The following is a 15,256-nucleotide window of genomic DNA, read 5'->3' on the forward strand; positions in this document are numbered from 1 at the left end:
AATGCCATATTTGGCTCCACTGTATTATCAACATTAGACTCGACTTTGAAGCTCCATCCTTCCATCAGGGTACTGCTATGGAGTCATCTACATTGGAGTACCCATAGGGACAATATTCGAAGAAGAAGAAGAAGGGGTTACTCATTTTGTGCAGTAACTGTGGTTCTTACCAATGGGCTCTACGGCAGAGAAGGAACTGAGGGTGGTTTGCCCACGCAGTGGTAGATAGTCTCGAAGCAGAGCATGAGATGGGGATAGTGCATGTGTGGGCCAAACAGTCATTGTTATTTAAAATCTCCAATCTGAGATGTAGGGACTTGGATACCCTATAGTGGAGCACCCATATGGACACGCATCTTGAAGAACCACAGTTACTGCACAAGGTGAGTAACCCTCTCTTTTCTCCAATATCCCTTGTTCAGGCAAGGATATTGTTGTCGCCAGTTCAGTCAGAGCTGAGAGTAGTTTTGGACTGGAGAAGGAAATTGATTTGCAGACCAGACCCATGTAAGTAGTATTATGAGTAAAGACACCTATATGAAGCAGGTCCATGTGGACAAAGATATATGCATCTGGACCTGAATATGGGGTTTTGGCTAGATTAGCAAATACTACTGTGGATAAATTGGCCTAATTGGCCTTCCCCAGTGCTTTTTCAACAATTCCTGATGTATTGAAATAGGATGTCGTTGAGCTAGTGTATAAGTGAGGTGGAACATCTGGACCTGAAAGACACATATCTGATAGAATCTGATGAACTCTGGTAAGTGTCTTATAGGACGGAAGGAATTTTTGTTGGAGGAGGATGAACGAATGGAATTGAGAGAATCAGATCCAGACTCTGGGGGCATGACATCCCTGAATGAAAATGTAGGAGATAAGTCAGCTTTGTCACCTTTAGAAGAACAGGGGGCTTTTCATGAGATAGTAGATTGCGTGGTGAGAACACTGAACGTTCCTTCAATTTTAATTGAGGAATCATCTCAACCAATTTTTGGTATTTTGGGAGCAGCAACTAGATATATTATTGGAGGGATTATGCAAACCAGCAAAATTAGTCTGGAATAATCCATCATCTTCTCAACCCTTATCAACAATGGCTAATAAATTGTACCAGTTTCCTCAGGAATGTATGGTGATGTTCCACTCCCATTCATAGCCAAATTCTTTAGAGATAGAATTAGCTTTACAGCAGTCAAAGATGCATCTACTCCATCTAAGAAAGAAGGAAAGAGACTGGATGCCATTGGGAGGAAAATGTTTTCTTCCACCACTTCTACCATGCGTATTTTGAACTATGAGGCAGTCATGGCAAGGTACCATCTTTGGGAAAAGATGTTATCATTTTTTAATACACTACTGGAGGAGCATAAGAGATTAGTGAATTCACTAGTCATGGAAGGGCAGAATGTTGCCAAATACCAATTGAGAGGAACATTTGACTCAGCTTCAGCTTGGACAATAGTGTCAGCCATCACTTTAAGGAGGTGTGCATGGCTCAGATTAGTAGTTTCACCTCATGAGGAAAAAGTTAGGATCAAGGATTTTCACTTTGAAGGGGAAGGTTCATTTAGTGTACATAGAGATGAAACATTAAGGTGGCCATCCTGCAGCAAAAAAACTTCAGGACCAGACTTCAAAGAGAAACTGCTGAGCTTCAGTTCATCTGCAAATTTGACACCATCAGCTCAGGATTAAACAAAGACTGTGAATGGCTTGCCAATTACAGAACCAGTTTCTCCTCCCTTGGTTTTCACACCTCAACTGCTAGAACAGGGCCTCATCCTCCCTGATTGAACTACCTCATTATCTCTAGCTTGCCTGCATATATATACCTGCCCCTGGAAATTTCCACTACATGCATCTGACGAAGTGGGTATTCACCCACGAAAGCTCATGCTCCAGAACGTCTGTTAGTCTATAAGGTGCCGCAGGACTCTTTGCTGCTTTTACAGATCCAGACTAACACGGCTACCCGTCTGATATATGAAAACTTTGAGATCTACAGCTAGGTTGCTAGAGTTTTTTAAAATATGAATAGGAGATCATCTACAGCTGCCATGCTTAAGTACCAAAGGCAATTTCCTACTACATTGATGTCTTCTCAGTACTGGAGGAGGAATTATTGCCTTTAACTTCAGTAACATAATTCTTAGTATCATCAACAGAGATAAAAGCCTTATAAGCCAGGGGGAAGAGTTCTACAACTTTGTCATCTGGGAGGTCTCAGATTGGAAATAAGGGTTGGGAGTTTCAGGCCAGGCCAACTGGACATTGGTTTTCCACTGTTTGGCGATTGTTTGTTCCATTTATCATGAATTGAAGTTGATAACACAGGACAGATGGGTTTTGAAAGTAATTGCTCATGGCTACACACAATCCAGTTCAAATCTCTACCCACATACAATCCGCCTCCTTTATTCCTGACCAGAGATTGAGCTCACCTCCAGTTGTTATGAGCAAAAGTTCAATTGTAAATAAGTTTTGGGAGAGGCAGAACTGGTCCCTCTGGATCAGAGAGGGAACAGTTTTTACTACCATTATTTTATAATTAAAAAAAAAAGGGGTATCTTCTCCCTGTATTGAATTTAAGAAAATTAAACACCCATGTAAAAATGTTTTGTTTCCGCATATTGTCTCTAGCATCTGTAATGGCTTCTCTTTCCTCTCAGGATTGGTTTGCAGCTCTGGATTTAAAGGATGCATATTGCCATTTCTCAAAAAGACCTTGTCATTGGAGATAACCTGCATTTTGTGCTGACAAAGGACCATTTAGTACAATGTCCTCCCTGTTGGGTTGTCTACAGCTCCCAGGGTTTTCACAAAATGTCTATTGATATTAATAGCATATCTGTGAAAGCAAGGGCTGTTTGTGTAACCAATACTTGGATGATTGGTTAATAAAAGTGTTATCCAGGAAGGACATCATCTTACATGTAAAACAAATATATTGTTTTTGCCAATGTAGGATTACAAATAAATCAGGAGATGTCAGTTTTGATCCCAGTTCAGAAGATCTGCTTTATTGGGGCAATACTAGATTTGGCTATGACAATGGCTTTTTTCCAGAAGAAAAGTTTATAAAGATAAAGCTCAGAGGGGTAGCTGTGTTAGTCTGAATCTGTAAAGGCAGCAAAGAGTCTTGTGGCACCTTATAGACTAACAGACGTATTGGAGCATGAGCTTTTGTGGGTGAATGCCTACTTCGTTGGATGCATGACTTGCAGTACAGTAATAGATCTTTCTGCATCCAGCAACAACAAAAAGTGTCAATTTTTGCTTGAGATCAGGCAGTGACAGGGAATCAATATCAGATGCTTTTCTAATTCATTGAGGTCAGGGCCTGATGTATGCATTTCCTCTGATTTTGTTCATTCAAAAAGTCATGAACAAAATGAGACAGGACAAGGCCAAGGTAATTTTAATAGTGCCAGTGTGGCTAATGCAGCTATGTTATTTGGACTTAGTTCACCTGTCAAGAGATCTAATGGAATCTCTGTTTCTGGCCCTGGACTTGTCACAGCAGCATGGCATGATTTATCATCCAGATCTTCAGTCTCCACCTAACATGGGAGATAGTACTCTGGGAAGTTTACACAACTCTGCTCATTGGAGATGTAGAATGTATGGCTACATTCTAGAAGGGAATTCACAAGAAAATGTGACAGTCACAAAAGAAAAAGGTTTTGATTGTGGATTTCTGTAGTTCCATGTACAGTACTATTTAGTTATATTTTATGATAGTTGTCATACTAAAAAAAGGCAGATATCTTGCCGTCTTCAGTAAAGGTTCATCTCTCAGCCATATCTGCATATCATGTACCTATGGAAGAAAAATCAGTTTTACTAATAGCATAGTTATTTAGAAGGCCTTAATAACTTATACCCTTCAATAAAACACCCTATCCCATTTTGGGATTTGAATACAGTATTCTTGCAGTTGATGAGATCTCCCTTTGAGCGTTTGGGTAGCTGTGATTTATTTTATTTGTCTATTAAGACTGTTTTTGATAGCCATTACATCTGCAAGATGTGCAAATGAAGTATGTGCATTAATGGCTGATCCAGCATTCACAATTTTTCATAAAGACATGGTAGTTTTTCATATGCACCATACATTTCTCCCTATAGTGGTTTCAGTTTTTCATGTAAATCAGTCTCTAATTTTGCTGGTTTTCTTTCCTAAACTTCATATTCATGATTGAGAGACTATACTACATACTCTAGATGTTAGAAGGGCTTTAGCCTTTTATTTATACAGGACCAAACAATTTAAACAATCTCATAAATTGTTCATTGCTTATGACAGAAAAACTAAGGGAAAAGCTATTTCTATACAAATGCTCTGTAGATGGGTTAGATTGTGTATTAAAGTCACTTTTGAATAAAAAAGTGTCCTTTTTCAAGGAATTAGGACACATTCTGCTAGGGCAGTGTCTATGACTTTTTCTAGGCATATTCCTTTGATAGAAATATGTAGAGTGGTAACCTGGACTTCTGTCTATGTGTTTACTAAACACTATTCCTTAAATTTAGAATCTAGACCTGATGCAAAATTTGGCAAAGCAGTTCTCCAGTCCTTATTTAATTAGGACTTTGTGTCCTATCATCCTGCTCGAGATACTGCTTATCAATCTATCCCATGAGTGGGAATATGCAGAGAACACTCAAAGAAAAAAAATGAAGGTTAGTCACCTGTAACAGAGCTTCTTCAAGATGTACCCTGTATATTCACACTCCCCACCTGCCTCACCTGAGTGCTATTTATCAAAAAGTTTGGAGTTACAGGAGAAAGAACTGAGGCCGCTGGAACTCCATGCCCCTTTTATACCCTCGCCTTGGAACATTCATTGTTCTGTAAGGGGAGTGTGAATATGCTGACGTTCCTGCGTGTACCCCAGAACATGACAGTACTGCAGTCAGCCATTTTGTATGCTCAGCCATTGCTAGCTGAAAACCAAACATCACATAGCTAAGAGTAATCTTAGGCGTTTGTAAAACAAGGTCAAATAGCTTTGCAGTTTATTAATCAAAATAAAAATAAAATAAAAAGTTATTTTTAGAAGGTAAATAGCAACCTTTGCTTTAAGTGACTCTAACATATTTTTATGGCTAAAAATACTAAAAATGTTTTAAAATAATAAATTTTTAAAATTAAAAGAATTAGTAATTCAATAAAAATTATTATGTTAACACACTAGGAGTTATGTTAGGTTATGTAAAAGCAGCAAAGAGTCCTGTGGCACCTTATAGACTAACAAATGTTTTGGACCATGAGCTTTCGTGGGTGAATACCCACTTCGTCAGATGCACATGACGTATTCACCCACGAAAGTTCATGGTCCAAAACGTCTGTTAGTCTACAAGGTGCCACAAGACTCTTTGCTGCTTTTACAGATCCAGACTAACACGGCTACCCCTCTGATATATGTTAGGTTATGTATTTTGTTAAAGTAAGCTATAAAAAATAAGGTAAGAGTAAATACCTCAAAGCAGTCCAAGGGAACCTTTCTTTGGGAAAAGATCTGACATTTAAACTCCTTATCAGCTGGATGAAAAAAGGGCCACTGGAAGTCCTGCTGGTAATTACTCAAAACCGTCTCAAACCGTAGGATAGAACAAGAAGCAATGGGCTTAAACTGCAGCAAGGGAGGTTTAGGTTGGACATTAGGAAAAAGTTCCTAACTGTCAGGGTAGTTAAACACTGGAATAGATTGCCTAGGGAAGTTGTGGAATCTCCATCGCTGGAGATATTTAAGAGTAGGTTAGATAAATGTCTGTCAGGGATGGTCTAGACAGTATTTGGTCCTGCCATGAGGGCAGGGGACTGGACTCGATGACCTCTCGAGGTCCCTTCCAGTCCTAGAGTCTATGAGTCTATGAGTCTATGAGTCTATAACTATATCTAAAATGTCCTGAACCTATTGGTTATGTTTGCTTGTGCTTAATATTTAATAAATTGTAGTTTTAAATAAGAATACACTTACTTGTATAAATCATCAGACCGAAATTGCTGTGTTCCCATTAATTTATTCCTAGCACCGCCTAAAGTAAAACAGTTAAGTTACCACTGTTTTGGGTTCTGGATAACAGATTTGGGAGCCAGTTGCCAGAAGTGATAGAGAGGAAGGGAATGATTAATAACACTGGTCTACAATTTTTGAGACGTCGTCTGCTTCAGAGATAAAATGTGATATTTATTATGTATTTTGATGTGCTGAATTCAAATATGACAATTAAAACAACTGATTGGCTGCTGTTTCTAAGATATTTAAGTTTTTACATTTTATGTCTATGTATATTGTGTAGACAGTAGAGTTTTAATCATAAATTGTAAACGTAGGTCTTTTCATGTGTTTATGGTTGCTTTACATGATAATATTTCACCTGTCCTTTTATGTAACACTTTAAAAATCAGCAAAAGGGTTATATCAATAAAATTTATTATGAAACAAAAGGCAAAAAACTATGATGTACATAGTTTAGTCCTATTCAGTGTCTATTCGGCGCTTCTTGGCTTGTCTCTTGTATTCATTAAATGGAGCATCTCTTGTCACTGTCCAGCAATAGTCTGCAAGCATTGATGGGCTCCATTTGCCCTGATAGCCTGCCAGGAGATTCCACTGCTGTAGTCTGGAGCCCAACAGCTCTGCCTTACTCTTGGGTAGTTCCAAATCCCTGACAAGGTCATTCATTTCACCTTGTGTTATGAGGTGTGGTTCAGAGGAGGAGGATGGGAGAAAATGTGGGTCCTGTGACATTGATGGTTCAGGACCAGAAGTTTCATCCTCTTCCTCTTCCTCGTCTGACTCAAGTGAGAATGATTCTGGTGCATCAGGAAGTGGCGGTCCTTCTCCGTGGGGTACTGGGCGTATAGCTGATGGAATGTTTGGATAATGCACAGTCCACTTTTTCTTCTTTGACACACCTTTCCCAACTGGAGGTACCATGCAGAAGTAACAATTGCTGGTACGATCTATTGGCTCTCTCCAAATCATTGGCACTGCAAAAGGCATAGATTTCCTTTTCCTGTTCAACCACTGGCGAAGATTTGTTGCACAAGTGTTGCAGCAAGTGTGTGGGGCCCACCTCTTGTCCTGATCTCCAATTTTGCAGCCAAAAGAAAGGTGATTAGGCTTTCTTAACCATAGTGGTTAGACTGCGCTTTTGTGATGCAAAAGTCACTTCACCACAGACATAGCAGAAGTTATCTGCACTGTTCACACAAGTACGAGGCATCTCTGTTCACTTTGGCTAAACAGAAATGTGTCCCTTTGCAAAATCAAACACTGACAAATAAGAGAGCATGACACTGTATGATTTCTAGAGCTGATATAGGGCAATTTGTTCAGCAGAGTGATGTAAGCTTCGTTATGATTGCATCATCCATGACTTCTAGGAATAACATGATGCAATTCATATCATGTATGAAGCAATACCAGCTTCAGATTGTATCATTCATTGTTTTGCCTCAAAAGCAAGTACTTTCCAAACCCAGTCATAGATTTATTCATAGATCCAGTCAAAGATGTATTTTAGTCATTTCTGGCTTAAATTGAGATCCCTTCCCTTTATAACTCACTTATCCTCCGCCATTCCCAAGTCAAGGGTCGTATATACTGACCCAAAAGCATATCTTGAAAACTAGAGCCAATCAACAATTTTAAGCATCATTTTCGTTCTCAGTGACCCAGAATTAGTAAAGTTGGACTATATTTATTTCAGAAGCATTTTGGCTGTAGAGCAGTGTAATAGTTGTTTGTTTGTTTTGCAATAGGTAAGGGAGGCAGTGGGAGAGGGAAACAACCTATGAGTTGATTTATGGTGACGTTCCATTGTTGATTTAGGGCTCAGGCTGAAAACCTGGTTGAGTAAAAGGATGTCAGAAGGACAGGGAACATCTGGAAAGAAACAAAAGCTGGAAATGGATTTGGATAACAGGTTGGCAGATTTCATGCAGGAGCCTGATAATGTTTTTTTGGAAGCCTGGGAGCTCTACCAGTCCTGGAACATTCTTGCGTTTCTGTAAGCAGATGGTAGTGATAAAGCAATTAAAGGCAGAAATAAAGAAGTTAAAAAATTTTTTTTAGAAAGACACAGATATATCCAGCCTAAGGGCAGCTCAGATAGTGACACTGCAGAAGCAGGAGTGTGACGGTGAGCAAGAGGGTAACAGGCTGGAGCAGAAAGTGTCTGGATTAAAACAACAAAAAATTGAGTGTGAATCTGCTGTTAGAGCCTTTCTAAAGGATTCCCAGGATAAGACCCAGGCAGATCATGGGGAATGTAAGAGACAAAGTTGTGCTCTCAGAGCCATGTTGAGAGAACAGAAAGGAATAGTGGTTGTGATTCGTGGAAGTCATCGCCTAAGAAGAAGGGATGAGTCAGAGGTGAACCTCTGCTTGTATCCTCATTATGAGGATGAGAGGGATGGTATTTGTGAACTTCCTTTTCCCTTGGACTCTTCTGGGCAGTCTCTGTATGGTCTCTTACTTGAAACACTGGAAAAGCTGCAGGCACCCATAGCCCCCATGGTAAGGAAGATTGATCCCCAAGAGGAGGAGGAGGAGGAGAAAAATGGGTAGAGGTTAGGCCCTTCATCCTTGATGTGGCTAGAGTGGCAGGAAAATTGGTTGATCCATTAACCCAGAGCACAGTCTTGGGATGGCTGGCAAGTAATCCACTGAACTCGTTGTGTATGTGTGTGTGCAGATCGTAATATTAAAAATATACAATCTATAAGGAGGGGAGTGTTGCCCCAGAATTTGATATTTCTGTGTATGCCCCAGAACTTGACAGTACTGCAGTCAGCCATTTTGTATGTGCAGCCATTGCTAGATAAAAAACAAACATCACATAGCTAGAAATCATCTTAAACCTTTGTAAAACAAGGTGAAATGCCTGCATCGCATGAAATGACATGAATGCTTAATTCATTCAAAAAGATAGACCTATGCTGACCGGGTTATCATTATGAGCAATATCTTTTTATCTTCCCAATTACAGAAACTTACAGAAGAGAATGTAAAGACACAGTCTAAGAAAAGACAGAAAGGAAAAGTGGTTGAGACTCTCAAAGGCCAAAAGGTGATTGCAAGATCTGACATCACAGGATTTTATTTTCCAGGTAAATTGTTTTTGTGTGTATTTCAAATGTTTTTTTTAAATCTTTAGAAAGATTGCTGAAATAAGAGCAACATTTACCTAATCTTTTTCACCTGGTTCAGTTTTAATTTGGTTTACTGTTTATATTGTTGGATTTTTAATCTTTTCTCACCGTAATGCTTCTAGAAAGGTACAGAAAGCTCTGCAGACACCCTACTGATAGGTCTGTTTTTTTAAGAAGAAAGTGATGGGAAATGTTTTGGAATAAAATGGTGTTCGTTTTGAATTGGAAGACTGTGTCAATCTATTCCTTTTTCTTTCTAGACTGGCTTATTTCCATTTAGGATTTAGCAAAGGCTGAGCCATCTGCTATATGCAGAATATTCACTAGATGTTTCTGTTGTGTTGTTGAGTTCTAAATCAGAATATTTGTAGTATGAACTTGTATCCTATGATATGGTATTGGGGGAAAAAATCTAACTAATCCCATACCTTTTTTGTATGATTGACAAAGTATTCCAGTATAGTTTCTGACATCAGAGAACATCTCACAGATAATTTGACATCATTGGAAGTCTGTTCTCAGGAGAGGTGCAAGATTTGAACAGCTAGGGTATTGAGGATCGAAGTGCATTGGCAAAACCTTGTGGGAAGCTTGCTCTGTGACTCTCTACTACATCTGGCTCGTCAGCCAGTGCTGTTAGTTCTTCACATTCATGAACACTGAATCAGTTACAATTAAAACAAATTAAGGATATTCCAGCGGAGACACTTATTGTTAGAACTGTTTCATGTACAGATAAAATATGGAGAAAAGTTCATTGCTTTTGTTAGCTTCACTTATTTTTTCTGTACTTTTTTGATTGCCTGATAAGTTTTCAATTTAACAATCGCAGGCTGAATTCTTTAATTTTACAGTTGGATCAGAAAACCATTTTTGCTGTTTATCTAGCTTTGTAGCTGTTTGTGTTGAGAATGATCTGTGCTGCTGTGTATTCTTTTTCTGGTCACATAGTTGAAAGTTTCTCTATCCTATACCCAAATGCTAATTCAGTAAAACATCAAATGAGTGAAAGGTAAGTGGTCTAAAAGGGAGAATTTTTTCCTACCCTAACATGAATAAGACTGTATAGTATAAATTTACTGAGATATTCATTTACTATTTTTTCTCAGAATGCTATAATTCAAAACAATTGGTACAGTAATAATGGTACGGTAATAACAGTGTACTGAATTTCTTTAGAATTTGGTATGCTACTTTTCATGTATTGGACCAGATTTTCAGGGACGAGTACAATGGATGTGTTTGCAAAAGTGTCCTTAGAAAATCCTGCCATTGCTTGAAGCACATAGCTATTGTGCACACAGTTTGGGTAATTGCCTGCCTAGCTGCTCATTGCATACCCTTTTGCATATTTGACCTTTTCATTAAATGAAATAACAAAATGCATGAGGGTCTCTTGCATCATGTACCAGACCCCAAATGACAGACACTATACACACAGAGAAGACTGTTGCATCATTTTACCCACATGCAGATAATTTATTATAATTATAGGATCTCAAAGTGGGTATTATAATCACCATTTTATAAATGAACCTTTATGTATTTATTTCCTGAGTGATCTGTCAAGGTCACATGGGAAGTCAGCACCTCTTGTTCTAATCACTAGGCAATGCTGCTTCCCTAAAAATAATTATATTTACCGTTTCAGTAAAATTAATAATAAATTTTAGCATCTCTGAACAAGTCCCACAAAAAGGCAAACTTTATTTCTAATGGAAATGAACTATTTGCACATTCATCAAGGCTCCAATTCAGCAAGGTATTTAAGCATGTACCTAACTGTAAGCATGTGAATAGTCCCATTGAAATCATTTGGGCTTCTCACAGTGATGATGTTAGGCTTATAGTTACATACTTTGCTGAATCAGGGTCCAAAGTAAAAGAGTTGTTATGGCTTCTATTAATTTTAGAATCTTTCTTTTCTTAGTAGTTATTCTGTGCTTGCATTGTTTTAAAATAGTAATAATGTTGTTGTTGTGTTTTTTAATGCATCTTCTAAGCTGTTCCCTTCTGTGGGTCACCCAGTGTATGTTGTCTTCTCTATTTCTACCTTTGACCCCTGTCCTCCAAACACCAGTCTGTGGGGAGCTTTCTTCTAACAATGATTTTCCTGAGGTTGAGGGCTAGTTTGAAGTCTAGAAGAGGGGTTTTGTGAAACATTTCTTTAAGGATGTGGTCCCCATTGAGTATGGGTTGTAATTATTTCATGATATTCCATATGGATTCCAGTGTGGGGTGATAAGTGTCAACAAGGGATATATGGTCAGAGGGTTGGGTTTTTTTTTTCATTATTGAAGCTGGTGGAGTGTCCTTGTTTGGTGAAGGTGGTTTTAAATATGTTTATTGTGTATCCCAGACATTTTCCTCGGCACATATTCTGTGATATTTGAGGGCCTGATGGTAGATAACAGATCTTTTGGTATGTTTGGGGTGGTTACTGCATCTGTGAAGGTAGGTGTGGCGATCCATAGGTTTCTTGTGTATATAGTAGTCTGTAAGGTTCTATTGTTGAAACTGATCATGGTATCCATGAAGTTGATGCTGGTATGGTCGTGTTCTGGAGAGAGTTTGATGAATGGGTGGCGGTGGTTGAAGTTGTGATGGAACTTTAGGAAGGAAGTTTAGGTCATCTGTCCAGAAGATGAAAATATCATAGATGTGTATCAGGTATATCATTCATTTTGTGGTGCGTTTGTCCAGAAATTCTTCCTCAAGGTGTTCTGTGAAGATGTTGGAATACTGGGGAGCCATCCTAATAGCTATGGCTGTTCTCATGATTTGGACAAAGTGTTTGTTGTTGAATGTAAAATTGCTATGGGTGAGGAGAATGAAATAGATGAGTGCAGCAATGTATTTGGGATGGATATCTGAGTGTTGTCCATTGCCTTGTAAATATTTGAAGCAGGCATCAATGCTGTCGTTCTGAAGGATGTTGGTGTATAGGGAGGTGACATCTATGATGGTAAGTGTGGTGCTCTGAGGGAGGTGGTTAATGTTGCAGAGTTTCTGGAAGAAGTTGTTGTGTCCTGGAGGAAGCTGGCACTTTGTGGGTGAGTCACTGAAGATGGTTTCTATGAGTCCTGATATTCCTTCAATATGAGTGCCGTGGCCTGATATGACGGGTTTGCCTGGGTTCACTTGTTTGTATGTTTTGGGAAGCATGTAGAAGGTCCTGGAATGGTGGGAAAAGGGGTTGTGGGGGATGAGGTTGTAGAGTTTCTTTTGCGGTTATTTGGGCAAGGATTTGATGATATCCTTAATTCCTAGGTGAATTGTGGTATAGAGTCTTCTTTGAGTTCTTTATAGTAAGTGGTGTTGGAGAGTTGTCGGTTGGTTTTGTTGATGTAGTCATCACAGTTGAAAACTACAGTAACACCACTCTTTGTCTACTGGCTTGATCCCTATCTGGTAGTTGGATTTCAGGGACTGTACAGCTGTCATCTTGGTGACAGAGCAATTGTGGATTTCACAGTCAGTTTTTTTCCCAAAAGCAATCACTGTAATTTTCAAGTGTGTTGTTTCGTCCATTGTGGAGTGTCTATTCAGCCTATTCTTTTTTCTTATGACTGTTGGTAGGGAGGTGTTTGTTGTGGGTCATGGTATCCTTATTGTAAAAAAATTCTTTGAGGAGGAGTCAGTGAAAGAATTCTTCAAGTTCTCCATGTGTTAGTATTGTATCAGGATCTATGGAGGGGCAGAAGTTCGGTTCCTTGGAGAGTACGGATAATTCAGCTCCGGTAAGAGGTATTCTGGATATATTGATGATATTGGGGTGTAATTTAGCGTCCATGTGGTGGGTCCTGGTGTCATGGTTTATCCTGGAGTTGAAGTTCAGTGGGTTGTGGAGTTGTTGTAGCTGATTCCACTTTTTCTTTTTGTATTGAATGGCTGTTAGTAGGTTTTGATGGTTGCTTTGGGTTTCTTACATGATCTCCAGGTGGGTTTCCTGTTTTTTTTTTCTTCATAATTATTTTGCAGAACTCAGGCTTTATATTATAAATTCTTTGGGGTCAGTGACTTTTTTTTTGTGTGTGACTTGTACAGTGTAATGTACATTGTCAGTGCCTAGTGCAAATGTTGTAGATCTACTGCAAGAAATACGGGGACATGTTACAGGCTACTGGATTTTTAGCCTTCTTATATATTGGTAAACATACTATATGTAATTTTTAATATTATATTTTTCATGTTTAACTCTTAGGAACTGTGATAAAGAGTATCAGTTCCGCCCAGGCACTTGTTGACTTCAGCCATGGAGAGACGCAGATTGTACCAATAAAGTTCATTATTCCTGTCGGGGGTGCTATGCCTTGCCCATCACTGCAGGTGAAAAACTATTACTTTTAAAGGCAGCATATGTGCATCATTAACTTTGTTCTGCAGTTCACATGTGAGCACGATGATACATAATATTTTGATCATTTCTGTATTTTGGATAAATTTGTACATGTTAAAGAAGATTCTCCATTCATAGTGAAATTTCCTTTGGTTCCATGCTATTTCCAGTATTTCTTATGTTTGTCACTTGTTATTACATGATATGTGATAAGAGTTTAGAATCTTTGCTCTTTAAAATCACACATATTTGTATATCAGAAATATATATGAGTTCCCTCTAAAATGGTATTTTTGGCAAGTCACTCAGCACAAGTGGTCTTACTGTTTCCCAACAATACACATAATTAATTTACACTCACAGCATAGGAACCTAACAGAGCCTTTTACTCACACTATAACATACAGCAGGCTCTAGCCATTTATTTTTCATTGTATATGCTTAATCCAACAAAAAAAAACCATTTACTTACCCCAAAGAACGGTAATGAAGAAAAAGTCATATTCCATTTCTGTATTTGTTAGCTAGGTAATTGTCTATTATCACAATTCTTCTTTCAAATAAGGCTTATTTTAGCAGAGACAGGAATGATGGGTACAAAAAGCAATGGTGTACCCTGCCTTGGTTACAGTTAAAACCAGGGACTTGATTCTTTCCCTGTATAACGTAAGGAACTCCTGCCGATATTAATAGTATGTCTCTGTATTCTGTGTGGAGAGTCCAATTCTGCAAGTGTCCTGTCAGGTTTAATAGAAAATTATAATCTTTCTGGAGGGTTTTAAAAATCATCTTACATAATTCAATTAAAAATTATATTCCTCTTACAGAATTCCTTCTGGTGTTTCAAAAACGTAAACAAATATAATTCTCTGTTAAATTCTAAGGGATGAAGGGTTGGAATAATTTCTTTAGCAGCCTGTTAGCTTGATCCCTCTGAAATTCTGTAGGATGTTGCCATAGGATACTGATTTAAGGCATGATCCTGTGAGGTGCTGATCCAGTGGGAGTTGAAGGTAGTCAGCACATGGCATGATTGGTACCTTTGTATTTTCCTCTAGAGTTCCATTTTAAGCCATTAGAATGGATTAGCATGTTGTTTTGTACAGTCAAACCATCGTTTTAAACTGGTATGCTGTGAAGCTCTTGCAACCTAATTCTTTTCTGGTACACAGGTTGGAGACTATGTATTTGCCAGAACTGGGACACAAACAGGAAATGATTATTATATGCCTGCTGTTGTTATAGCAACACCCAAAAGAGCTGAAGCAGATGATAAACTCTACACAGTTTTGAAGTACAGCAATAAGAAAGTAAGTAGACCTGTGAAAGAATACGAAGTTTGCCATGGCATTATTGTAATTCTGGTTTTGATGAGGCAGAAATAACTGGCCTGGCTAAAGAGCACATTGTTCCTTTCACCCATCCAGCTAACCAAAATCAAATCAAATTTCAGAGCCAAGTATTGGGCCAACATAATGGACAAACTAATAAGGAGTGTAAAATAATTTATCCTTAAATCAAACATTAGTCTATTCTCCATAATCCGTTTATTGGCTTTTACAGGCTCCAGACTGCAAATGTGAAGAATAAGAATTGTTTTTGATGGGATAAGATAAAACTATTTTTAGTGTGTTTTGTTACCTTTGTTTGTTGGAGATTATTATGGTAATTTTATCTTTTTTTTTCTCATTGTGTTTTATAAAGAAATTGTACTTATCATTAGGAAATTGTCATCTTGGTTTTTCAGA

General features: G+C 38.4%; 1 protein-coding gene across 1 annotated transcript in view; it reads left to right on the forward strand.

Moving 5' to 3' along the window:
- Nucleotides 1-15,256, forward strand: part of VWA3B (von Willebrand factor A domain containing 3B) — a 165,626-nt gene that overhangs the window by 121,255 nt on the left and 29,115 nt on the right. The window contains exons 24-26 of the mRNA XM_030570944.1: nucleotides 9,007-9,127; nucleotides 13,374-13,498; nucleotides 14,681-14,818. Coding sequence (XP_030426804.1) covers nucleotides 9,007-9,127; nucleotides 13,374-13,498; nucleotides 14,681-14,818 — 384 coding nt within the window. The remainder of the gene's footprint in view (nucleotides 1-9,006; nucleotides 9,128-13,373; nucleotides 13,499-14,680; nucleotides 14,819-15,256) is intronic.

This window comes from Gopherus evgoodei, chromosome 1 (genome assembly GCF_007399415.2).
Source record: "Gopherus evgoodei ecotype Sinaloan lineage chromosome 1, rGopEvg1_v1.p, whole genome shotgun sequence".
In the NCBI taxonomy this organism is placed as follows: Eukaryota; Metazoa; Chordata; order Testudines; family Testudinidae; genus Gopherus; species Gopherus evgoodei.